The sequence below is a fragment of the Hyaena hyaena genome, unplaced genomic scaffold (assembly GCF_003009895.1).
Source record: "Hyaena hyaena isolate Hyena2069 unplaced genomic scaffold, ASM300989v1 scaffold_24, whole genome shotgun sequence".
NCBI lineage: Eukaryota > Metazoa > Chordata > Mammalia > Carnivora > Hyaenidae > Hyaena > Hyaena hyaena.
The window spans coordinates 3393865-3419946 of record NW_024080656.1 but is presented as its reverse complement, the minus strand read 5'-3'; the positions used below and the strand labels follow the sequence as shown (position 1 = coordinate 3419946).

The 26082-nt window shown below is 33.6% G+C and overlaps 1 protein-coding gene and 1 long non-coding RNA gene across 7 annotated transcripts in view; one reads left to right on the top strand and one right to left on the bottom strand.

The window, feature by feature from the left end:
- The window catches only part of N4BP2 (NEDD4 binding protein 2), a 76630-nt gene that overhangs the window by 24486 nt on the left and 26062 nt on the right, over window positions 1–26082 (bottom strand). For 3 of the 5 annotated variants that reach the window (XM_039226973.1, XM_039226974.1, XM_039226975.1), the window contains 10 exons: window positions 22559–23699; window positions 21876–22000; window positions 20922–21010; window positions 15947–16023; window positions 11514–11669; window positions 7578–9970; window positions 6899–6984; window positions 6348–6393; window positions 4698–4894; window positions 1622–1740 (listed from right to left, as the gene is read on the bottom strand). In XM_039226973.1, the coding sequence (XP_039082904.1) occupies window positions 1622–1740; window positions 4698–4894; window positions 6348–6393; window positions 6899–6984; window positions 7578–9970; window positions 11514–11669; window positions 15947–16023; window positions 20922–21010; window positions 21876–22000; window positions 22559–23699 (4429 nt within the window). Of the gene's footprint in view, window positions 1–1621; window positions 1741–4697; window positions 4895–6347; window positions 6394–6898; window positions 6985–7577; window positions 9971–11513; window positions 11670–15946; window positions 16024–20921; window positions 21011–21875; window positions 22001–22558; window positions 23700–25063; window positions 25157–26082 lie in introns of those variants that run through there. The other 2 variants (XM_039226976.1, XM_039226977.1) reach the window with 2 other exon arrangements.
- On the top strand, window positions 9472–15901 carry LOC120228522. 2 transcript variants are annotated; one of them, XR_005527521.1, is made up of 4 exons: window positions 9472–9533; window positions 10624–10971; window positions 12578–13246; window positions 15873–15901. It is a non-coding gene; the product is annotated as an uncharacterized LOC120228522 (long non-coding RNA). The 2 variants fall into 2 exon arrangements; XR_005527520.1 differs by having other exon boundaries at window positions 9499–9557.

Genomic DNA, 26082 nt, shown 5'->3' with positions numbered 1-26082 from the left:
TACGATCAAATACAAAACAGTGTTTTTAACTATCAAAGATTATATATAACTTAACAATAATAAAGTTGAAAACTAAGGTAAAACTGATTTTCTAACAAACTACCAGAACAGACTCATGAAAAAAGCAATCTGAACAAAGCAATAACCTTAAGACAGTGAAAGATGCTGAAGAGCTTCTCTCTGAAAAGGTACAACTCCAGAACGTTCAAGGTACTAATTTACTTAAACTTTCTAGAGCATAGAGAAAAATAGCAGTCTTTCCAGGTTATTTTATTAAGTCTAATACCAAATAAAACTCTGAAACCAAAATCTGCCAAAGATCGCACAAGAACAGAAAATCACAGACCAATCTCATTTAACTGCTTTTGCAAAAATCCTGAAATCAATTCTTAAACTGCATTTAAAGAAAAAAAAATCAAAAACAAAAATCTGAAGGTTAAGTAGGTTTTATTCGAGAAATTTACTATTATGATTGAAATACACTAATAAACTAAAGTAAAATACCTATATTCAATTCTCAGTTATTAAAAAAAGGCATCTATTTAAAACATCTCTTGCTAAATACAAATTTAAGAAATATGTTAAGATTGAAATATATATTATTCAATCCAGAAGTATTCCTAACATGCCAAACATCAAACACTGTACATAACACTACGATAATTAAAACAATATGGTGGAAACTCAAGACCAAACGAAGAGCTCAAAAGAATTGAAAAATCTTTAAAAGAAAATGTGTATTTTGGAATTTAGCAAATAATAGTGGTTATATTTTATATCAGTGGGTGAAGATGATCTATTCATCCAGTTGATTATTTGGAAAACAAGTTTAAATCTCTACCTCATACCATACACATAAAATTTAGATTTTGAAAATTTAAAACTCCTAGATAAATGGGAAAAGCTAGATTATTTAAAACATTTTTACTATTAAAAATACTGAAGAAAATATTTTTATAATATTGAGGAAGGACAGACTTCCTAACATGACATTAAACTCTGAAACAATAAAGGAAATGATTTTCTGATAAAACAAATGAATTAAAACACGTATGTGCCCAAAGAGACTATATACCAGGTTAAAAAGTTAAGTGTCAGAGTTAAAAAATAATTCTAATCTATAGAAATAAAGACAACTACATATAACATATAAAGTGAGCTCTCACAAATGAAAAATTACAAAGAACCAAATGGAAAACAGGCAAAAGCTAAGCAATAGAAAAATAAATTAATGGGAAAGGCTCAACCTTCCTAGTAATCCACAAAATTAAAATTTAAACAACGATGTAATATTTTACCTATCAGGATCCCCAAAATTTTAAAGATTCTTAACATCCAAGGTGGATTACACTATCAGTACTTATAACACAGAACACCTTTATCCAAAAAAAAAAAAAAAAAAAAAAATTGACTTACACATATAAGTGCACACACAGTAGTGTATATATGAGAAAAAAATAGAGGACTATAAACCAATTTCCAAAACCTGCTCACTTTCTGCATTATGTACATTGCATTTAAATGGTTTATAATATACTGATATTATTTGTTATCAGAAAAATTAAAATGACACACTTTCAATAACATCACAATAGAAATTATAGATAATCCTATCACTCACTTGTGGTCCTTGAAAATGTCCACCAGAAAATTTTGGTTAATGGCTGGAAATATCTTAAAGAGCTGCTTCTCCTTTAGTTTAGTGGCACAATCTTTTTCAAACATAAGTGCCTCCCTTTTCTAAAACAAACAAAAAAGACATAAATCAACCTTCAAATGGAATTTATAAAACTAATTATGTTGATCCAAAAGCATGGTTATTTTGTTGCAAAAAGATAAATAATTTAAAAGCAATCGCAGACTTTCTTCACTGATTTAAGACTGAAATTAGTAATATAAGTATTCTTGCACTATTTATTTATATCCCATTTTTTGCAAAGTATTTGAAGCTGTTCTTTGATATACACAATCACACAAGTACATACATATGCACAAATATATATAAATATATATACACTCTCATAACATACCCAGCACATTTAGACATATTGTATTAAAAAAGATGAAGATATATGTACACATATATAAACAGGATATAAATAAATGAAGTCAGAGAGTAAAGTAAGAATATAGGATAAAGCTGGCAAGTAGAATTAGTATATAAACGCATGCCATAAAATCCTGTACAGTTGCTAAAGGTGGGCCACAAATTCAGTTCTGAGCTTCTTAGTGGCCAAAGCAAAGGGAGAAACAAAGATTCTCAGTGTCCATAAAATAAAAACAAACCAGTTGCTCAGGAGAAGTACAGCTTTTTCTGGTACTGAGACCTGAGAGAAATTTCTCCCATGGGTCCTCATTAAAGGGACACTGTGTGATGCTGTGAACAACGTCCTCAAAAACATATTCTCCTCAATGGGCAGAAACTACAATGTACAAATAAGTTGCAAATTCAGGTTGACAGGAAATCTTAAAATTCACAATCTTAAAAATTTTCACAAACATATTTACTCCAAAATAACTATATGAGAACTGTCACTAATTATTATTTTTTCACAAGTCTTAATTGGATCTCTTTAAATTGCCAAACTAAAGAACTTTCTTAAAAATGTGCTTTTTAAATTCTAACCTTGGATTATGGTAAACATTCTTAAAGTGATTTCTAACTCTAAAACAATTTGTTGACGTTGTGATGTAAGTACATAATATTTTTGTTTGCTAGCAAGAGGCTAATATCTGAAAAATAACTTCCTATAAAATTTCAAAGGTGACTCTGAAACTATAAAAATTCCAGTAATCTAAGACAGCCCTAACAATTTAGGTCATTTATAACATTAAACAACAATGAAAGAGGATTCACAACAGGTGACAATCTGTCCAGTAAAAGGGACTGGTATAGCTGAACACATCATACATCACAAGAGTATTGGAAACAAGCCACCTCAAGAATTAAAAATATTTCACATTTTATTTAAGATACATATTATAATCTGAATTTATTTAAAAATTCAGTGATCAGGTTTACTACCACTCTACCAGGTCACAGTGTTTCTAAACTACAAATTCTAAGGTCTCATTAATGAACTGAAAACTCATGAACTTATTTTATTCATATATTATGCCTAATGTTTATTTTATATTCTTTGCTTTAAAAAAATACAAAGTGTATTTCTCCTTTGGAGATGAAGAGTGAAAAGAAAGCATTAAGAAAATTCTCTTACTGAGGCTCTATCTAAGAAGTATCCTGGGGACCATATAAGTTCAGCTTCTATTACCCAACCCAGAGAAAGATAAGCAAAATTCACTGACAGTCAGAAGAAAAATGCATAAGATGGGAAGCCAATGTACTCATTTGTTCACTATTACACTGAGAAATTAAAAGACAGATTAGAACTATAAGTTTCAGCATTAAAAAATGGAATTTCAGCAAAAGGTGCCACACCATTTGGGCATAAGTTCTAAGATTTCCTTATTCTTTTTAACAAAACGCATTCTCCAATGTATTACATATACAAATGAAAAGGATATTTGAAACAACACTACATTTTAAGACGTTACCAAAGAGACTGCTCTTGGATTATGTAAACATGCAAAAATGGTAACATTTCCAATTTAATTCACGAGATAACTGGGGAAAATAAATATGAAGGTAGAAGAATCCCACCATTCTTCCTATGCCCCAAGTCGATTTATGTCAGCCAAATATAAAGGTGCTCCTTTGAAGAGTCAAATAAGAAAGCAAATAAAATGTTTTAGATCACCATCTAAGAATTATTTCTTTTCTTTGAGAATTGGACTAAATAACCTCTAAGTTCTTTTCCTTTTTGATTCTGAAATTCTCTAATACTAATTTTCAAAATTCCAAAAATGGCTAAGAAGAAATGCAAAAGAAACCAAATTCACTTATGGCTTCATAAAATTTGATATGCTAAATAAGGAACAAAAAGTTCAAAATAAAGTTTCTTTGAACTTGTTTGACTGAAAGTCAGAAAAAGAAGAGTACTCAATTTTTTTTTTTTTTTTTTTTTAATTTCAAGGGGAGAGAGAGAGAGCGTGAGCAGGGGAGGGTCAGAGAGAGAGGGAGTGACAGACTCTGAAACAGGCTCCAGGCTCTGAGCTGGCAGTCATCACAGAGCCCGACGCAGGGCTCGAACCCACGAACCGCGAGATCATGACCTAAGCAAAAGTCGGACGCTTAACCGACTAAGCCACCCAGGCGCCCCAAGAGTATTCAATTTTTAAATTCAAATTCATAAGTTTCTAAAATTTTTCTCTAAAAAATTTTGTCTTAAAGTTGCAATAGTTCTTTAATAGCAAGACAAACATTTCTTTCCACCAATTTATGAATAAAATTATCTTCAAATGAAAGATTTCTTTCATGCTTTTCTAAAATTAAAAAATTATACAGATAAGTGCTAAAAGCCAAAAAAAAAAAAAATGCAGCTCAACCACCTACAAAATTAAATCTAAAATAACAGTTTAATACAGACTGGCTTATTTTTATAGAATATCAACTAATCTCCCAGAGGCAAAACCTCCAGCTTCAAACTTCAAAACAATTTTCAATTTTAACATTAAATTCAATCAGGTTAAATACAGATTCCAGACTAGAAAATACAGAATCAAATCAAAATCACAACGTAAACATACAATCAACCTAGAGTCAGAGACAAAGTCTTAATGGTTATACTAACTCATACCAAATCATGTTTTTCCTGTAAGGCAATTTCTTCTGACATTATTTCTCTGAGTGACACTTTTTTAGTTTGAGTGTTCCAATGATCCAATAAGGGTTGCATTTCAGGTGCTGCTAAAGTCTTCAGTAATTTTTTGCCTGTTCTCTGAGATGGCTTTTGTTCAGGATTATCAAGACCAATACTCCCAACCTGGGAAGGATCTACAAAAGCATCATAAAAAGTGTCAGACACTCAACAATAAATACACAAATTAAGCATTACTCATTCTATTACAACTACCTCAGAAAGACCAAAGAAACATGATTTTTTTTTATATCTAGCTTATACAACATAACTCTGAAGTTTCAAAATAGATCATCACATAATTGCAAGCAAGAAATATATATAAATGTAGGAATATTTCAAATGAGCAAGGATCTGGGTATCACTGTAAATCAACTCAATGCTTTCTACTTATTTTTAATATTTATCGAGAGAGAAAGGGGGAGAGAAAGAGAGAGAACATGTGCACGCTGGGGGGAGAAGGGCAGAGAGAGAGAGGAGAAAGAATCCCAAGCAGGCTCCATGCTGACATGGAACTCAATCCCAAGAACTGGGAGATCATGACCTGAGCTGAAATCAAGATCAAACCAACTGAGCCACCCAGGTGCCTCCCTCCACTCCTTTTTGTATCCCATCGACACAGAAAAAATGACACACACATACACTGGTAAACAAAGGGAGTTGCAGCCCAGTGGCAGTGACCAGCTAGAGTAGCTCTGCTCAGCCACTCCAAGGCCTGAAAATGACCAATATTTTGGCAAACCTGCAACCCACTAGAGCCACACCACAAATACTGAACAAATCATATTCAACACTAGGAAGAAACTGAACATTCTAAGAAGTTCACAATAACAAGATTTAATATATAATATTTCAGCATCTCTAAGGGTATCAGCCATATTCTATATATTCTTTTGCTTTCCCAGAGAATAAAGAAACAGCATATACTACCATCCACGTAAACTCTGATACCCTTCTAGTACCTCTAGCTCTCAAACAGCTTTAGCTCTTGAAGCTACAACAAAAGCATACCCAAAGAATCTTCAACCTGGAGTCCTAGTGTGAAGCAGACAAAAGAGGTGTCTGAAGGAAACATGCACAAAAAGAGGCCCCTGTTAACAGGTCTGCCACCCTGCACTAATCACTGAGAACAATGCCACCTAACAAGTGTCTGGAATCAAATATTGTCAGTTTGGCAGTTTCCAAAAGCAGACTGACTTTTGTGCTCTAATAACATTAACATCAATAAAAATTCTGAATAACCATAATAGCTGAATGATGCTCTCAATCAAACACTTGAACATTTTAGTCGTCTTGAACCAGAACAAAATCTTAAACAGGAAATACCCTGACTATATGTTTTAGAGCACACCAAAGGTGGTCCACTGCACTCATGAAAGTTAATTACAGGTGCTTTTTTTAGTTCTTCTAGTTTTATTTTATTTCAATGTTAAATGTTAAATATTTTAAAAGAATTTTAATTTCAAATCAAAATTCTTAGGTAACACATTCTGTGGAAGTATATTTAATGACGCAGTAAAATTCATACACAAACACCACCAAGATTCAACATCATGACAAGAACATTTGAAGTAAAAATATGTGCTTTACCTCGCATAAACTTGCCAGAGGATACCTCTTCTTGTCTTTGTCGCTCCTAAACACAAATGTAGAACAGGGGATTGGCAAAGGAGGGTGCATTGTAAAATAAGATTATATTATTTTTCTCTAGAAATCACTTCTCCTTGTAAAACTATCAACTGTTCTTGCTAAATCTAAGTAAAACAATGAAATTAGATAAGATTATGAAGTAGGCCTATATTAATATATTTTTTCCACTTAACAGAGCTCTTAGGCTGTTTTTTTTTAACTGTTTTTGATATCTAATCAATCAGTGCTGCAAGTCTTTAGAGTAAAAACTATTTATGATTTTTTTCTCTTAAAAAGTCAACAATCATACTGAGCTCCATGATTAGTTATATAATTTGGCCCGTCTGGAAATAACCTAAAGTACTGGAAAGAGAAAAAATATCAGTAACCTGTTTACTGATAAAAATTCATTCTCTCTCAAAGTCAAAATTCAATAGAAATTTTTCATACAGATTTTATTAAGAGCAAAGGCGAACACAAAAGGAGCTCTTTATAAAAAGAAGCCTACCAACCATTACAGATTCTTTCCATTTCTCATGAATCACTTTAGCCAGATTCAGATCTATATGAACCACACAATCCTCAACTGTTAGAGACCCTTGTGAGGAGGGAAAAAAGAAAAGAAAATATAATCATTACTCATTATACATTTTGAGAAAACATACTCAACCATCTTATGCATCCTAAAACTAATTCATATTACTAACCTATATTTCTACTTCTAAAGCTCCAAAAATAATCTTGTTTATGTACTATGTCACTGTTTTTACACTTCTTGGTGGGTGCAATTATATAATGCTTCATATATTTAAGTTATTCCTGACCATCAGTTTAAATGTATATATTGATTTCCATTAGTCAAGGCTTTTCAAGAAGTGTGTTTTAAGAAATTAATCTTGCCTTAAGTATATCTGGAGTAGCACCACGGATTCAAAAAGGTTCATCTGTGCAAATAAGTATGAGGCAAATACCCAGAAAACTTTCAATATATGCACAGGATGAACACAAACTCCATATAAATACTCTCTATTTATTTAAATTACATTTTTTAAAATACTCTATAAACAAATGTTTCAAAAATAAGGTATATTTTGGTTAACAGAGAACTCGATTTCAAAATGGAGACAGAAACCTGAATCTGTTTCTATTCACACAAAGACTACACATAGAGGTAATCCATTTTTTCTTTACCTGAATCAATACCAACAGGGCCAAATAATTCATTGAGCTGAAAAGCCAGCTCAGGAGGTAATGCCAATTCCAAACAGTCTATGGTCAGAGACTTGGCCGTCACTGGCATGGGATTCAATATCTCAGTTTTATCTTCTTCACTAACTCCAGCTGACAAAGTACTCTCAGCCATTAGAATTTTTTCCATTTCCTGTTCATCTTCATTCATAAATTCTTCAGTGTTTGGAAATTTCACATAAGCCTTAGGAAGATTTTCATTTTTCTTTATTTCAACGGAGTCAGTAAAATCAACTTCTTCATTTAACTCTAGATGTGAAGTGCTCGCCACAGAGTTTAAAATATCAGACAAATTCAAAGAAGAATATACACTGTCTCCAATTTCTGTGACTTCTAGGTTCTTCTCCATGTCCCTCACATCTTTAGCAGTAGTAGCTTTTAGAGTACCTGGAAAAGACTGCTTACTGTTATATAAACCTGGAAGTTCTGCCTGACTACCCAGAAGTATTTCATTAGTATTATTTAGATCTGTAGTGGCATTAGGAAAGAAATCTGTTATAAATCCAGGTTTTTCAGTAGTGATAGCTCTTATTTCTGCCTGTTTTGAGGTTCCCTTTTCTGAATCACAGGTAGACTGCACATTAGTGTTACTGCCAACAGCACCACGACCAAATTCTGGCACAGAAGACAAAGAATCCTCCAAGGTTTCTCTTTGGCTAATAATTTCCTTCAAATTTAATCCCAGAGAAAATGGCCCAATTTGTGCTTCATCATACGATTTTTGGATATTCTCAAATTCAATATCTTCACATAATTTAGTTTCAGAATCCAACAAAAGGCTTGTAGCCCAAATAATATCTTTGTTACACCTCTCATATAAGTCTTTTAGGGCTTCTAATGAAAAGGACCCAAAGAGTTTACAAAGAATGTTAAGATTTTCAGATTCATCAGCACTGGTGAGCTCACTTTCTTCAACATATGTGCTTTTATCATACATTACCCTATATGGAATTGTTTCTTGAACGTCTAATTTCGTGTTAATCTTGAAAGCTGTTGGTTTAAATCCATCTAATCGTCCTGTTAATACTCTCACAGAATCTGAAACACTAATTTTATTCTTTTCTATTTTCCATAAGAGGGCAAAATCCTGTGGTTCAGTCTGGGTACACACGCCTTCTTCTATTCCAGTGACTTTTTTAAGTTTTCCTTCTGGAAATTCTGCTAAAGTTTGTGGTCCCACTACTCCAGGAATAGTTGGCCCACTATCGGTAAAAGTAAGAGACAATGTGTTTTGTCTATGAATCTTTTTACTTGGACAAGTTTTATTCTCACAGGTCATTTCACTGGATGGCGATTCAGAAGTTCCTAGAGTGGAACTGGAACTACCCAATGTTTTTAGTTCTTCAGGGCTCGTGCCCCAACAGGCCTCATGTGCTGTGTAGAAGGATATTTCATTCATACTGTCATTAGTTCCAAATTCTAGGTTGGGTTCCTTTAAGCCATCTTTCAGCATTCTAGATCTGTGCTCTCTCTGAGCTAAAGAATCAGATGAAGGCCAGTCGCCCACAATGCTGAATGCCTGTTTTTCAGTATTTTTATACGGATCATACTGACAGTTACTGAAAGATTCTGAAGCATCATCATACTGTGATTTCTTGTCATCCTCTGTACTTTCATGTGGAGATTCTCGCTGCTGGATGTGATCAATATTCACAGATAGACTGTTATCTAACACTTTGCGTGCCTGAGGGTGATTATACTTTTTGTCACTTTGTACAGATGAAGCTTTTTCAGTTTTTCGGTTCCTTTTTGTCCTCTGGCCAATAGTCTTATCAACCGGCCAATCACCAACGAAATTTGATAGCTCATGTCTTGGGAACTTTTCCAAAGTTGATTTGCTTTTTTGTTTTCCAAAGGCTTTTTTCCTTACCGTGGCTCTTTCTTCCAATATTTCACCAGGTGAAGGCTTGTCATTTTGAAATGGTATAGTATTTGAAGGATCATAGTCTTCTTGATTATTTTCACCATAGCAAATACTAAGTGACACTCTCTCTACAAATCTATCTGCATCAGATTTACTATACTCTTTTTCAGGAGCCATTTCTACTTGTTCTTCTTTCTCACTTTTTTCTGTTGCTTGTACTTTGCTTTCAGAATCAGAAAAACACATGTCTGAAACTTCCTGAATGAAAGCACTCTGATTGTTAGGATTCATACCACTTATTTCTTTTCTTCCTTTGTTTAAATCTGCATTAGAGAGATATGTAACATTCTCAGGTAATACAGTTTCTTTGGTCACTTCAAGTTTCTTCTCTTCAATTAACTCTAGATGCTTCAGAGATGAGGATAAAACATTTTCTTCTTTTTCAGAGGTAATATCTTCATTGTCTCTTGGGCTGTAAGATTTTTTTTAAAGTATTATAAGGAAGTCTCTTAATGTTGCCACTAACATGATTTTAATTAAAGAAGCATTCAACTGAAAGACAAGACACTTAACATTTCTTCTAAAACTTCTATAAATAAACTACATTAAAATTATAAAAGCTAATCTTGATCTTCCTCTAGTACATTTTGAATACATCCCTTTATTGTAACCCTAACACGTAACACAATGCATGGCATATAGGAAGCACTCAAAGTTTTTTCGAATAATAAACATGAGATTTTCAGTTAAGGTGCTCATATGCATTAAATATTAAAGGTTCTAAATTTGTTCCCAGAAGAGGACACCTGGCTTCTTTCAAAACTTTAATAGCTTAATATATGTGAAACGAGGTCTGCCTCTATTAACATCTGTCATTTGCTACAGAGGAAAATGCTTAAGCTTCATTTACAAAGTCACAAAGAGTCAACATGATTTGCACAACTAAGAGAAATGAGAGAAAGGGAGGAGAGCTGTCATTTGAAATGTCACCTGTTAAATTTTTTAAAACCATCCTCTGTTAATTTCAGACTTAACAGCACTTTTGCCTAATCATTACACTTTCAACTTCAATGCTTTTTCCTTAGTCAATTTATCAACTCATCTTCCTTTTTCTCTTTATTCCAGGAGCTCTCAAAGTCCCACCTCTCCCATGAAGCTTCCTAATGAAATCACATCTGAGTTTTCTACATGCCAGATGCTATTCTAAGTCTTTTTAAGTATTAATTCATAATCCTTATGAAATTCTTATGAGCAAAGTGTTGTGATTGCCATTTTAGAAATGAAGAGCTGAAGTACAAAGAGATTCTATAATTTGTCAAAGATTACAAAGCCTTGGAATTTGAAGCCAGGAAGCAGCTCAGGAGCCATGCTCTAAACCACTTTGGAACACTGCCCCTCAATAAAAGAGCATTTATGAATTTTCTCTTTTCATCTCCTTTTTAAGAGAGACTTACCAGCCCTTCGCATCAAAAGGTACGGGTGATTTAGACTTCTATCTATAGTTAAGGTCATTCTTTAACTCACCTATTTATTCAATTGTTTATATGTCCTAAATATTTAACAGAATCGGTACCTTCCCGGATTGCAAACTTTCAAAAGGCTACGACTTGTATTACTTATTCAAAGCATTTCATTAATAATTAATTTTTATAATACTAACCAGAAAAAGTATTTTCACTAATATCTAAAGAAACACAAAATACCAACAGGCAATAATCAATGAATATTGGAACAGCGGGAGTCACATAAAGAAAGCAGTAGTATTCACAGTATAAACATGGACCCACAAAACCCTAAGAACAGTGAAAAAACTCCCATGTCATTGCTTACATAAATTTACTTCTTTTGCTAACAAGATACATCTTGCTTCAGGTAAGACAATGATCTAAACTCTACAAATAACAAACATCTACTTTTATTTTTAAAAGTTACTTGGCAGTGGTTTCACAAGCTACAAAATTATTTTTTTAATTATATTTCAAATTGAATTTTTGTACACAAGGACTTTAACCTACCTAGTACTTCTGTCCTCACAAGAATATGCACACAACTCAATACGTTCAATTTTCTCTGGAACTGAAGAACTCATGATTATTGGCACTGAAACAAAACGCTGGTAGTGTTCCAACATTCTTGTTATTTTTTCTTTGCTTACCCCATGAATATTACGCCTAAAAATTCCAGGGCAGAAAAGGGTAGAAGGAATATTGATAATTACAGTTAAAAAAAAAAAAAAAAAGGAATATATAATGTCAAGACATACAATGATATATTTTTCATTCCTTAATGTATACAGAATAATGCTGTATCTCTAATACATAAAAATACCTAAGCTGGTTTGTTTTGACACGATACACAGATTCTAATTTTCGTCTTATTCAAGATGCCTTAAATAACCATTTTTTAAATCATTCCATACAATCTTTTCCAAACATCTTTTATTAACTTAGAAAAAAACAGATCTAATAATTCTAAAAGAAGCTATTCTTAAGCTCTGCCAAAAAAAACCTTCCTAAGAGTATGACCATCACTTCAAGACTTTAATTATTAACTCGTAAATAAAAAAATTCCACTAGTCTTCCACGTATGCCACTATGGCAGACTAGATGTCCAAAGGGCCCTCCTGTTACAATAAAACTGAATCCCAAGTCAATTTAAGCAAATGTATATTTTAATACATTTTAAGTTCAAGCAAAGGAAAGAAATTCCTTATATCTGAAGTCTCTGGATATCCAAATATGAAATTTGTTGTATTTGTGCTTTCATTCATGGTGGTTTATTTCTGTCTCTTTTTATTTATGAACTCATATTTAGTTGAGCCTAATACTAAAGAATACTTAGGCCTTAAACTGAGGGTGCTTTCCTTCATACAACATCTGGATTTGCATCTGCCAGGAGGCCAGATGATATGCTTTAGTTTCTCAAGAATCTTATCTTCATGAAAACATCTCAGTTGCAACACTCCTATCTTGGGTTGGATCCAAGGCTCAGTGTCTGGATCCCAGGGCTAATATTAATATTTGCCATGTGGGCAAATCTGGCTTTCATGTTTACCTACCTCAATCTTGTCTGGTTTCAGATCACAGAGAAGCAAAGAGATAGAAAATATGAAAGAGAAGTTAAGAGACATAGACATAGAGGACAGAACAAAAAGGCAGTATACATCTAATCCACGTCCCAGAAAGAGAGTACATGGGACAGAAGCAATTTAAAGAAAAATGGCTGAGAATTTTCCAGAACTGATCAAAGACCAATCCCCTTGTCTCTGAAGCCCAACAAATCCCAAACAAGATAAATATGAATCCACTAGAAAAACATGGTGCTGAAACTGTCATTCACCAAAGGTAAAGAGATGATACTAAAAGCAATCAGAAATTAAAGAAAAAACAAAAAACTAGTTACCAACAAAGAAACCAAGTATTAGAAGTACAGCTGACTTAACAGTGATGAAGTCAAAAGAGAATTAAATGTTATCTTCAATAACAGAAACTATCAACCAATATATACACCCAGTGAAAGTATCTTACAAGAATGAAGGCAATAAAAGAATTTTCAGATAAAAAAAAAAATGAGTTGGACATGAAGCAGAACTATACTGTAAAGAAATTCCTAAAAGATGAATGTCAGACGGAAGGAAATTCCCAGATGAAAGATCTATGATGCAAGAAAAAATAAGCACAAAGCAATAACTGTATGAAAACACACATTGTCTGTACACTGGACAATCACATCATGAGTTGGAAGGGAGGTAAATACCGAGTTAAAATGCTTGAAAATCTTTGCGTTTTGAGAAGGCTACGAAAATGTTTTAACTTTAAATTTAACGTTTGCATGATAAAAGTTTTAATGTAACCATTAAAAGGATAAAAAGTGTATATAATTTCTAAATTAACAGAGAAAAAATAAATAAGAAAAGTTGCATTCAGTGAAAAAAATCCAAAATAAGGCATGACAGGAGGGAAAGAAGTCAAGTATATAATTTTCTGTGATAAAAAAACAAGCACAGGAAAGGTGAGACAAAGAGAAAGTACGCAGAGTGAGACAGTAAGAAACAAGACCAATTATATGAATAACCAAAATAACCATAAAAGAACTAAGCTTAGCAACAAAAAGCCAAAGATGGACAAAGGATTTTTCAAAACCTAATCATACAAGTTATAAGAGATATACCTAAATGTAAAGACACTGAAAAGTTCAAAAGTAAAAGTATGGAAAAAGAAATAACACTCAAATCCTAAAAGGAAGCTGGTGTAGTTCTACAATATTAGACAAATTAGACCTTACCACAAAAATTAACATTAAGGATAAAGGAAAATTACTTGACAAGGATAAATGGTTCAATTAGATATAAAAATTTTAAGCTTATAAGCACTTCGAAATACATCCTCAGAATATATAAAGTGAAAATAGGCAGAACTGTAAGAAGACACTAACATATTCAACATAACACCCTCTCACGCAGATTTCCTCATTCCTCCCTTAAATATTAATCCATAAGGCAAATTTTTTTAAAAAGATGTGAGCAACAGAATAGGCATGATTTAATAACATATTAACATACAATAACCAGTATATATTTTTATCAAGCAAACAGGAAACATTTATAAAAAACTGACAATATGCTAGGTCATAAAATGCATCTTTAAAATATCAGAGAATTAGTAATTACACAAATTGCACAATCTTACCTACTACAGTTAAGTTGAAAATGAATTTTTTAAAAAAGATGAATTTAAAAACAATCTGTTCAGAAATTTTAAAACACAGTTCTAAATAACCCAAGGGTTAAAAAGTAATATTAATCATAATGCAAATAAGGGGGTAAATAATATAATGATAAAAAGAAACTATTCTATATTAAAATTCTAGGAGCACTGAGATAGTACCTAGGGAACTTCATAGCATCAAATGCTCATATAAGAAAATAACCTAAACTTTCAAGTGAAATCTTATAAAAATAAAAGAATAAACAAACCAAAATAGATTTTTTTTAAAAAAGCAAAGTAGAATAAAAGAGAAGCACAAGTGAATTGAACATAAAACAAACTTATAACAGAAAGATCAAACAAGCAAAGTGATGTTTATTTGAAAAGGCTAATAAAAATTCTGATCTCTGGTGAGAATAATCAAGAAAAAAAGAAGGAAGACACACATACACACATTCAGATTAAAAAGAGGAACTTAAGTATGGATGCAGCAGAAATGTAAATGGTAAGAGAATACTATAATTTTAATAAAGTCTAAATAAATTTGAAAACTTTGGTGTAATGACAAATTCTAACTGAACCTTCTCACAAAGAAAACAGATCCAGACAGTTTCAGAAGTAAATTCTATCAAACATTCAAACTTACATAAACTCAGAAAAGAGAAAACCAAGAAAATACCTTCTGATTCATTTTATCAACCTAAAACCATGATACCAAAGCCAGGCAAGAAAGGGCAAGGAAGAAAAAATTACTGTGTCAACCTCACTCATTTATACAGATACAAAAATCCTTAACAAAATATTAGAAAACCAAATCTAGTTAATGTATCAAAAGCATATAAAAAGAAGGAAGCACTGATACATATTACAATAGGGATAAAACCTTGAAACATTAGGCTAAGTAAAAGATGCAGGACACAAAAGGCCACATACTATAGGATTCCATTTATGGGCAATGTCCAGAACAGGCAAATCCATAGAGACAGAAAAGCAAATTAACATTTGTCAAAGGACAGGGGGAATTGGGGGGTGACTAATAGCAGGTACAGGGTTTCTTTTTGAGGTGATAGAAATGTTCACTAATTATAGTGGTGTTGGTTGCACAACACTATGAATATAGTAAAATTAGATAACCCTTTAGTGTTAAAATTACCAAGAAGAAAATAACCTGACCAAAATCCAGTTATGCCTATCTCTAAGGGAATATAGAGCAAAAAGCAAAATACATGGTGTGTCCATGTCCTAGGTAACATTTTTATTCAAGTCAAACAATCACATAAAAAAGCATAAGCTTTGGGAGATGGGCAAGGAGTGGGGAGGGTAGTGCAATACTTGGATAGTTGCATATCTGCAACCTTTCCACCTATACCTCCCTCACTTCCTTTCAGTATTCTGTCACCAGGCAACTACAATGATTTGTTCCTCCCTGTAGCACAAGGTTCAGGCATGCCAATGCCCAGGGTCTGTTCTAATTTCAGATACTGACATTATATTATAAATAAGTAATAAAGTACTAACTATATAAGACAATTGGAATTTTTCTGTTAATTAACTCAATATGGGGAATAAGAAAATACAAACTTTTCAAAAACTGAAAGTCTATAGGAAATGCAAAATTTTTTACAAAAGCTGCAATCTAACCTAGTTTGTTTCATTGATTCTTTATAGAAAGAAAAAATCTAGATGGACTTTCTATCACTACCATAAAATTAAAAACATGTTAGATGGTCTCTACATTTTACCTTGCAAGTTCCTTTGGTTTGAACTTCCACCATGTGTCCGGTTCCCGGAAAAGGACTTTATATTTATGTTTTTGAGACTATGCACAAAAAAGACAAATGTATTTAAAAATAATTATTTCCATGAAATTAAAGGAATTGTTTCCAAATTCAAAGCATGTTAACTGAAAGAACCTAAAAGATTATCTAACTGTGATGAGTTTGTTAAACTTGCAAAATGCACAATCTCACTGACCCAGCAATTAACTTCCAGAAATGTATATGAGAGCAAATAGACACACACACACACACACACACACACACACACACACCCCTAAGATAACCATTTCATTATTATTTGTAATAGCAAAGTAAGACAACACAGTGAATATTAATATGCAACTGGCTAAATAAATGAAGGTACAACCATACAATGAAAATACATACAGCAATTTTGAAAATTCTATACGTGTTAATGAGAAAAGGTCCCAATATAAACTGTTAAGAAAGTAAGATACAGAATTTTCACTGGGATAAAAAAGAATCACACATTTTCACATATATAGAAAACTTCTGGAAAGATTCTAAAAAATACTATTAAAAGCACCTCAAAGGAGTAGGACTTTTTGGAATTCTTTTTTACAATTTGAATATGTATCATATATGCATTACTTTTATAATTTTAAAGCTATTTCAAATAATATCTCATTCTATTTTTCAAAACTCTAATATGACTATTATCTAAAAGGCATGCCCTACACTTCTCCACTAGATCCACCTCCTCGCTCCACCTTGAGGATAACCAAGTTCAGCAATTCTCCCCTCTGAGTTATCATAAGTTTTTTTCTCTCTCTTAAATCAATCTTATCACATTCAATTATTCCTCCTATCGTATTCTTAATCCCCTTTCCCCTGCCAGCTCCCCATTTTCCTGCTCCCCTTTGCAGGAAAATGCCTTCAAAAGAATCACTACACTCTATCTCCAATTCCTCTCCTCACCTCTCTTAAACCCACTCCAATTGGCTACTCGACTGAAACTGCTCAACAAGACCACAAATTACCTCCACACTGAAAAATGCTAGAGTGAATCCTCAGTCCTTTCTTACTTGACTCTCAGCAGCGTTTATCACACTTCATCACTTCCTTTGTCTGACATTTTGTTCCTGCACACTTGCTTTTCTTCCAGCTCCACTAAAATGGTGTTCTCAGTCTTTTTTGCTAGTCCTTCTTTTCCACCCACATCTCTTCCCACAATGGAATGCTTAGTCCTTAACTTAGTCCTTGGTGCTCTATTCTTGATCTATACTCACTTCTTTAGTAATTATCATTCCATTCCTTGGCTTTGAATATCATCCATATGTTAACGACTCTCAAATACATATCTTTAGCTCAGAATTCACTCCTGAACTCCAAACTTGTAGATCCAACTACCTATTCACCAAACTCAACATATTCAAACCTTAACTTCTGAAATCCATTATCCCAAAACTATTCTATCTAAACCCTTTTCCAACATTATCAGCTCATGGCAACCTCCAACTACACGTGCCAAAAACCAACCCTGATGTCACATCATCCATATCAATCCAGCAAAAAATTCAGTTGGTTCTACTTTCAAAATATATCCAGAATCTAATCGCTATTCATTGTCACTTTCACTGCCACCATGTTGGTCTAAGCCATATGATCTCTTAATTATCACCATAGCCCTCTAACTAGTCTCCCTGCTTCCATGCTTGCCTCTCCCACCTATTTTCAACACTGGGCTACAGCAATCCTCTTAACAGTCATGGAACACGTCACTACTCTGCTTAAAACCCTGTTGTAGACTGAGTGTGTCCCTTCAAATCCCACTCCCACCATGCGACTGTGTTTGGAGATATGGCCTTTAAGGAGGTAATGAAGATTAAATGAGGATATTAGTGTAAGGCTCTGATCTGACAGGATTAGTATGCATACAGGAAGAGACAACAAAGTACTCACTATATGCCATAAGAGAACACACAAGAAGGCAGCCATGTGCAAGCCAAGAAAACAACTCTCACCCAGAGAACCAGGCCATATCTTGCCCTGGAATTTCTGGCCTCCAGAGCTGTGAAAAAAATAAACTACTTTTGTTGTTTCAAACACCCAATTTGTAAGATCTTATTATGACATCCTGTGCAGATTAATACATCTTCTACAGTGATCTGTGAGCCCTTATATAATCTGCCCCACCATCTCTACAACCGCCATTACATCTCTGACCTCATCTCCCACTACTGATCCCCTCCCTCAGTTTTATGACAAGATGCCAAAAGTACTCACTGCTATTTTGTCATTCTAAGAGAAAAGTCCCAAAATCAACCAAAACACCATGGTAGGAAGTGACATAACACCCTGTAATGGCTCTATTCACTTCTATCTCCTCACCACAATACCAAATTTCATACACTTTATTCAGGCCATGGCAACAGCCCCAATCTTTAATGACCTAAAGGAATGTCATATATCTCTTAGGATTGAATTAAGTGTAAATGCATACAAAGAAAGAGAAATAAAGACTAAATTTAAAGACTTTTTCAACTCCCATGTCAATAGGTAAATCTTGATAATGTTACATTATTTGGGAGGATTCTGATTTCTGTTAAGCTATATGACAGCTCACAAGGGAAACTCTATATAAATATATAGAACAAAGTAATAAGTTTTGCCAGATGCCATTAAGCAAACTCAACTGCTTGCTACTTATTCCCAACTCACTACTTAACTACTTTTATAAATGACAGTCAAGATACTAATAGACTGTTATCTCCAATCTATTCCACTCCCCCACAGCTCTCATTATCTTGTTACCAAAAGAAGTAAAAAGTGATCCTTCTCTACAGTAATTCCTATAATTACTTCTTTTTGAAGAAAAAATGAATTTGGCATTCCATGATAAGCAGCATTTATACTTTTTAAATTTTTTAATGCGTATTTGTTTTTGAGAGAGAGAGAGAGACAGAGTGCAAGGCGGGGGGGGGGGGGGGGCTCCAGCCTCTGAGCTGTCAGCAGATGTAGGGCTCAAACCCACCAACTGTGAGATCAAGACCTGAGCTAAAGTCAGACATTCAACCGACTGAGCCACCCCGGCACCCCTTGTCATTATACTTTTAAGTAGAGCTGGGAAGAGCCAAGGAATCAATAATTTAAAAAAAAGATTTATAATTTTNGGGGGGGGGGGGGGGGGGAAGGGCAGAGAGAGAAGGAGACACAGAATCCAAAGCAGGCTCCAGCCTCTGAGCTGTCAGCACAGAACCTGACTCAAAGCTCGAACTGTGAGATTATGACCTGAGCTAAAGTCGGAAGCTAAACTGACTGAGCCACCCCGGCACCCCTTGTCATTATACTTTTAAGTAGAGCTGGGAAGAGCCAAGGAATCAATAATTTAAAAAAAAGATTTATAATTTTAATTATTATATAAGAAAAAAGGAAAAAATACTGTGGAAGTTACGTGGAAACTAATTTGACAATAAACTATCTGTAAAAAAAAATACTGTGGAAGTGTGAAGGCTAATTGAAAATCAGTAGTAACACAGTAATACAGGGCCTTCTTTATTATCTACACAGGAAAATGAGGTGTTAAAGAACTTTCTACGATGACAGCAGGAAGCTAAGGAAAACGTACAGAGAAGTCAAGTAAGAGGAAAGAGGAAAGTATTCCCCATAATAAATATGTTAGGCTAGAAATTAGGAACTCCTGAGGCCAGAAAGCAAACTGAATTTTAATTCCCAATGCACTAATTTGAGTCTTTGTTCCCTCTACTGTCCCTGCACAGAAGTAAAATCTCATTTGCTCTCAAAGGACATTAATTTTCTTCAGAAAAATGAAGAGTCACACCTTCAAAATAGTATAAGTGCACTAAGCACAGCAAAGGAGGCAGATGCTGGATGTACTGAGGACATAAAAGAAGCAGCACAACATTCATTAACTGATGAGACATAAAGTGAGCTTTAATGTGCCAGACATGTGCTAATATTGAGAGAGTAAAATAAACAATACCCCATAATCATAAAAGCTTTATTCATTCATCATTTTAAGCCAACAAATATATATTTCCTGTATGCCAAGCCCAGTGCTATATCCTGGAGAGTCAATGATGAATGAAACAACAGACCTACCTGCAAGAATATATAGATGGCTTAGAGCCAAATTCGGCCCATCAGCCAGTTATTTGTACAGCCTAGGAGCTAAGGATAGTTTTTATATCTTTAAAGGATCATTTAAAAAGAAAAGAAAAAAAAAGAATATACAACAGAGACTGTATGTGGCCCAAAAAACCTAAAATATTTACCATCTGGCACTTTATAGAAAAAAGTTAGCCAATTCATGGCCTACTAATAAAAGCAGGTGCTTAAGGCCATCACAAAAGTAAGTCAGGGTGCTTACAGAAAGAGTACTCCACTCAGGGTTTTAGTAAGTTAATGAATGCTAACTTCCTGGAAACGGTGACATCAAAGCTGCGCAAAAAAAGAAGAAAATGGCAAATTTGGAGAACTGAAAATAGTTGAATTCATCAAATTCTGAATTTATCCGAAAAGCAAAATTCCAAAAGAAATTTAAGGACTAACAACAGACTACCAACTTTGATTCTGCCAAGTTAATAGCAATAAGGAAAAATATTTTGTGTGTATACATACACACACACACACACACATGCACACACACAAACCTAAATTATAGTTATGTATATACACACAAACATAAAATTATAATTTAATACCACTACCTTTTCATAAAAGATATCAAAAACAAAAACTATCTCAGAGTTTAAAAACTGAATCTCAGAACTTGAAAACAATAAATTTAACTTTATGCAAAAACTATTCCTATTTTTCTCATTTTGTCAAAACAGAAAGCTCAGTTACAGAGAGTCCAAGGACTATTTGCCTGAGATTCACTTGTGTAATTAACATCCCCGATAATTTCAAACTTACTGCTACAGACTACAGACTTATGACAATTTATGATACAAACCAAAGAAACATATGGCTTCATTTCCCATGCCTGTAGATTTGTATTGTCTATTATTATAGGAGACACCTTCTTCTCAAATGCTTCTTTTGCTGAAAAACACAAACAGAAAATGACAATCACTTTTTATAACAGTATTAAGTATTCTCTTGAAATTTTGAAAATTTGATGCTGTGTTCATAATTTGAAAATCACAGATATGTGCTAATTTTACCTACAACTCTACCTCTAAATCTCACTTTGAGTATATAAAAATTGAAGTACAGATAAATGTTGGATAATAAACAATAAATACTAAAGTTATAATTAGAGAAAATTATAAAATAAAAACTGATCTTTTTATGTGTGTTACATGTATAAACAGCATAAATGGGGCAAAAAAGCTATCCTTCGTATCATCCTAAAAGCAACATGTATCTTGGATAAGATTCTAGAAGAGATAGGAACTTTAGTAGAAAAACTAATATCCAAATAAAGTCTAGAGTTGACTTAACAATAATGTAGCATTGTTGGGGCTCCTGGGTGGCTCAGATAGGTAAACTCTTGATTTCAGCTCAAGCTGATCTCCCGGTTTATAAGATCGAGTCCCAGGACGGGCTCTGTACTGACTGAAAACTTTAATAATTAAAGGGAATCATAACTTTCTACAAATTGTATACCTCTCAAAATACTTTATATTGCTCTTAATATTACCCAGAATCTAATGTCTATTCTTTTTTTTTTTTTTTTAATGTTTTTTTTATTTCTAGGAGAGAGAGAGAGAGAGAGACAGCGTGAGCAGGGGAGGGTCAGAGAGAGGGAGTCACAGACTGAAACAGGCTCCAGGCTCTGAGCTGGCAGTCAGCACAGAGCCCGACGCGGGGCTCGAACCCACCAACCGCGAGATCATGACCTGAGCGAAAGTCGGACGCCTAACCGACTAAGCCACCCAGGCGCCCCTCTAATGTCTATTCTTACCACGATTCTGGTTCCATTCATGTGCTTCTCCTAAGTACTTTACATCAAACTGGTACTGTCCATTTATGTAAAAATAATCATCAGTACTAAGAATTACTCCACTTGGATTATCCTCTTGCAAAGTCCTATGAATGATAAATGGAATTGTTTTCATTAACTTTTCTTCTAAATTCTCTCTTCTAATTTTTACAAAGTCATAAATCAAATAAAAAACCCAAGTATGGTTATTTAAAAGTGATCATATATAATATTCAAACAAACAATACTGGAAATCCTGTAACCAGAAGACTGGCTCCCAAGAAAACTGACAAGTCTATTTTGTTTCTTGAATTCAAATCAATTGTGGCTTTTTTACTCTATAATCAAAGTTGAACTTATTTTTCTCCTACTCAAATTAGTTCTCTTCCATATAAGCAATTTCTACTGACTTCAAAAGCTCACGATCTTGGGATCGTCTTTAAATTTTTCTTCTGTTTCCCCAAATGCTATTCTATGATAAAAGAATAAAACACTCCTGGAGAAAAGAGTGCTGCTATCAACCACAAAGTAAGAAAAAATTAGTAAAAAGAAAAGATTACAGCAGTTCTCTATTAAGCAAAAGTATTGCACATATTCATATTGTCTGTTATAATGTTCAGGTTCATGCATTATATTTTTTTAAAGAATTCAATTAAACCTCATACCTTGCCAAAAAAGATTTTCCTGATCCTGGAAGCCCTCTGAGAAGAACAAGAACTAGTCCAACATAAGATGACGTCTTCTTTCTTACAACCTGAGAAACTGGAGCTTCTTGTACTTGATAAGCACTTGTTCCCTCTTTATTTCTCCATACCTTTGTTGGGGAAGTGTGAGAAATAACTGGAGGGGGAAACGTGTAGTTGACCGGTCTCCAGTGTGTAGCAGTGGTTACGACAGGAGCTACAAAGCCATGATTTCCTTGAAAGAGGTCAAAAGCAGGAATCATTGGATTCCACATTGGCGGGGGTGGAGGCGGCGGCAGCAACAGAGGGAGAGGGGCAAGTACTGGGCAGTAATTCACATCTTTCCCCTTTGACAGTTCAGTATGTTTGTGTGGTTTGAAATTGAACTCTTCAGAAAGCATGAACATATCAGGGACAGAAGTAGATTTCTGATCCCCACTTGTCCCTAGTAAATCAAGCCCCGGATTTTGCACAGGAAGGCTTAAAGGAGCCTGAGGTTCATTGTCATCCAAATCTACAGGGGCTTGAGAGAACGGAGTCTCAACATACTCAGATTCTAAAAGCTCTTTAGATCTCTGACTGAGATTGCTACCACTCACCATAGTGTCACTTGCTACATTTAAAGAACTAGTGAGAGAAGAATCTTCTAATGCCAATGCGTCATCCTTTATAAAACTTTTGGACTCATCTGAAACAGAATGTGAAGTTATTGTGTTTGAACTTAATGCAGAGGCAGAATTCTCTACATTTTCACTGTTCAAATCCACATTTTCTGTAGAAAGAATGGGAGTCATACTACTTGAATCTGAATTTACAAATGCACTTGGGTCACTAAAATTATTAACACCTTGCAGAGGCAAAAATGAGTATACTTGGTCATCAGAAGAATTCAATTTCTCAAAAGCATTTTGTATTAAGGAATCCAAGTCTTCAGTTAGCTGCATGTCCAAAAATGAATCCATTTTTGAATCTTCGCTTTCTTCTTCAGGAGGATACTTTTCCATTATTTCACGTCCCACAGCACTTACTTGGCTCTCAGAAGCAATGAAGGTTTTTGAAGACAATTCTTCTACCTTGGCATCAGTGGCAGATAATTCTAACAGACAATCCATTGCATTTTCAACTGTACAAGAACAATATAGATGTGTATTGAAAATAGTAAAATATAATTTCATTAAAAATCCATGTAAAAATTATACTTTTTGCACTTAATATAGAAATTTATAAATATTCAAGTAATTTTTTATTTAATATTTTACTAATATACCAGTCTGTATTAGTGAAAGGTTTGAATGATAGAGTCATACAATACTATTACTTTCAGACAAACTGTAATAAACTAGGCTAATAAATTACCATCAAGCAGAAGGTCTCTGATAAATTTGAATAAGCATAAAATATTTATAAATTGTATCTAAAAATATCCATAATTATATACATTAGTTATAGACCCATTCATTTTTTCAATACTGAGCAACTGCATGTCTTTTAAGTATTAAGTATTTTAAGTACTCTCCTATAAATCTAATTTGTTTATATGGTTAATGCTATAAATTTCACTTGATACAAAAAATAAGTATCAGCATATACTACATATCAGACATACACTGTACAAAGATAAATTAGACAGAGTTTCTAGTACACTTAGGAGATTTTTGCAGTCTAATGGAGGCAATTAAAGATAATCAAATTAGAAGACAATTACACTATAATATAATATAGACTAAACAATGCACACTTTTAGTTATACACAAATGCCATAGCAGCCTTATAGGAGTGTAAGGAAAGATTTCACATAAGGCAATATGTGATTTGGGACTTGAAGATTAAAAAGAAACTTGCCAGACACAGGAAGGAAAGGCAAAGCAGTCTTGAAAACACAAAGTATGTTTAACGTATTAAGAGAGGTTAGTTGGCATGTGGGTACACAGTACTATGGTGGATAAAAGGAGATAAAACTGGAAAAGATCAAGTAAAATTGGTAAGAGTCTTTGTATGTCATGGTAAGAAATATCAATTTTATTTTCTAAGGAAACTTGAAGGTATACTACCTGTCACCGCACTTGAACTAGGAGCTTTATATATATCACCTGAATGAACCCTCAAATAATACTATGAGGTATAGTATATCTAGCAAATAGATGAAGAAAATAAAGTCCAAAAAGTACATTAACTTGGCCCAAGTCACACAGATACTAAGTGACAGAGCCAGGCCTGGTGTGTCTGACTCCAATGCTGAGCTCTTTCCATTACAACACAAATACAGAGCCATTAGAATTGAAATTTGTTTTGCTTATTTCTGTGCTTCGTCTTGTTTTAAGGAAATATGAAAATGAAGCACAGCACAGTAGGTAACAGCTCTGGTCTGGAGTCAGAAAACCAACACTTAAATCCCTACTTGTTGGCTATGACCCTTTGAACAAGTTACTTAACTTGCCTAAGCCTTGATTTTCTCATTTGCAATATGGGGATAATAAAAGTACCTACCTCATAGGGTTGTTGTGAGGATTAAATGAGATAATCCATGAAAAAGTGCTGTGCATAAGGACTGGCACCTAGTAAGCACCCAATTAATGTTCCCTTAAGAAGAAAAACAAAGAGGGATTGGAGGGGCAAGCCTGGCAGAGAGACTAGTTAGGAGGTTATAGCAATAGTACAAAGGTTAGAAGCCCTAAACATGGGGAAAAAAAAAAAAAAAGAAAGAAAGAAACACAAGGTATTTCTATGAAGAAAATATACATGATAGAAAAACAAGATCAACCCAAAAAATTAATGTGCATATAATAAAAACACAGTATTAAGTAAAAATAAGTAAAAGATCAGGATATTTATATCACACAGGAGAAAAGTCATTACAGAGAGTGTTGGAAAAATTAAAACAATAGTATAAAACAACGAAAAACCCATAAACAATTTACACAAGAATATAATAATTAATAAACAATCATATACAAAAATGTTCAATAATCCTGTTTATTTACAGAAAAAACAAATTAAGAAAAAGCAAAATTTTATTCGTATTAAAATCCTGAAGTAACACTACACAGTGCTGAAACCGCTGTGGTGAAACCACAGAACCTGTACAATCCTGCTGGGACGGAAACTCAGCACACATCTTGTAGGCAAATGCGGCAGCACATTTCCAAGAGCTGAAAACTGTTCTTACCTTGTGACAGGAGGAAATAAAACACTGGGACTAAGAAAAAAAGCCAAAAGAAGGGAAAGGCGATTTGTACCAAGATGTCCTCAGCTATATTAATTATTCATGAAAAACTTAGTTATAATTAAATAAACTGGAGCACAATTGAGTGGAATATTTGAAGCTATTAACAATAAATATGAAGATCGCAGCAACACTGAAAAAAATGTTTATGTTATGTTTAAAAGGCAGAATACACAATTTCATCAATGTTATGATTTCAAAATATCAGTATTTATGCACAAGGTGTAAAGAAGATCCTGGAAAAGAGAAATGTTTTTTGTTAGGATGTAAAGGTAATATACTT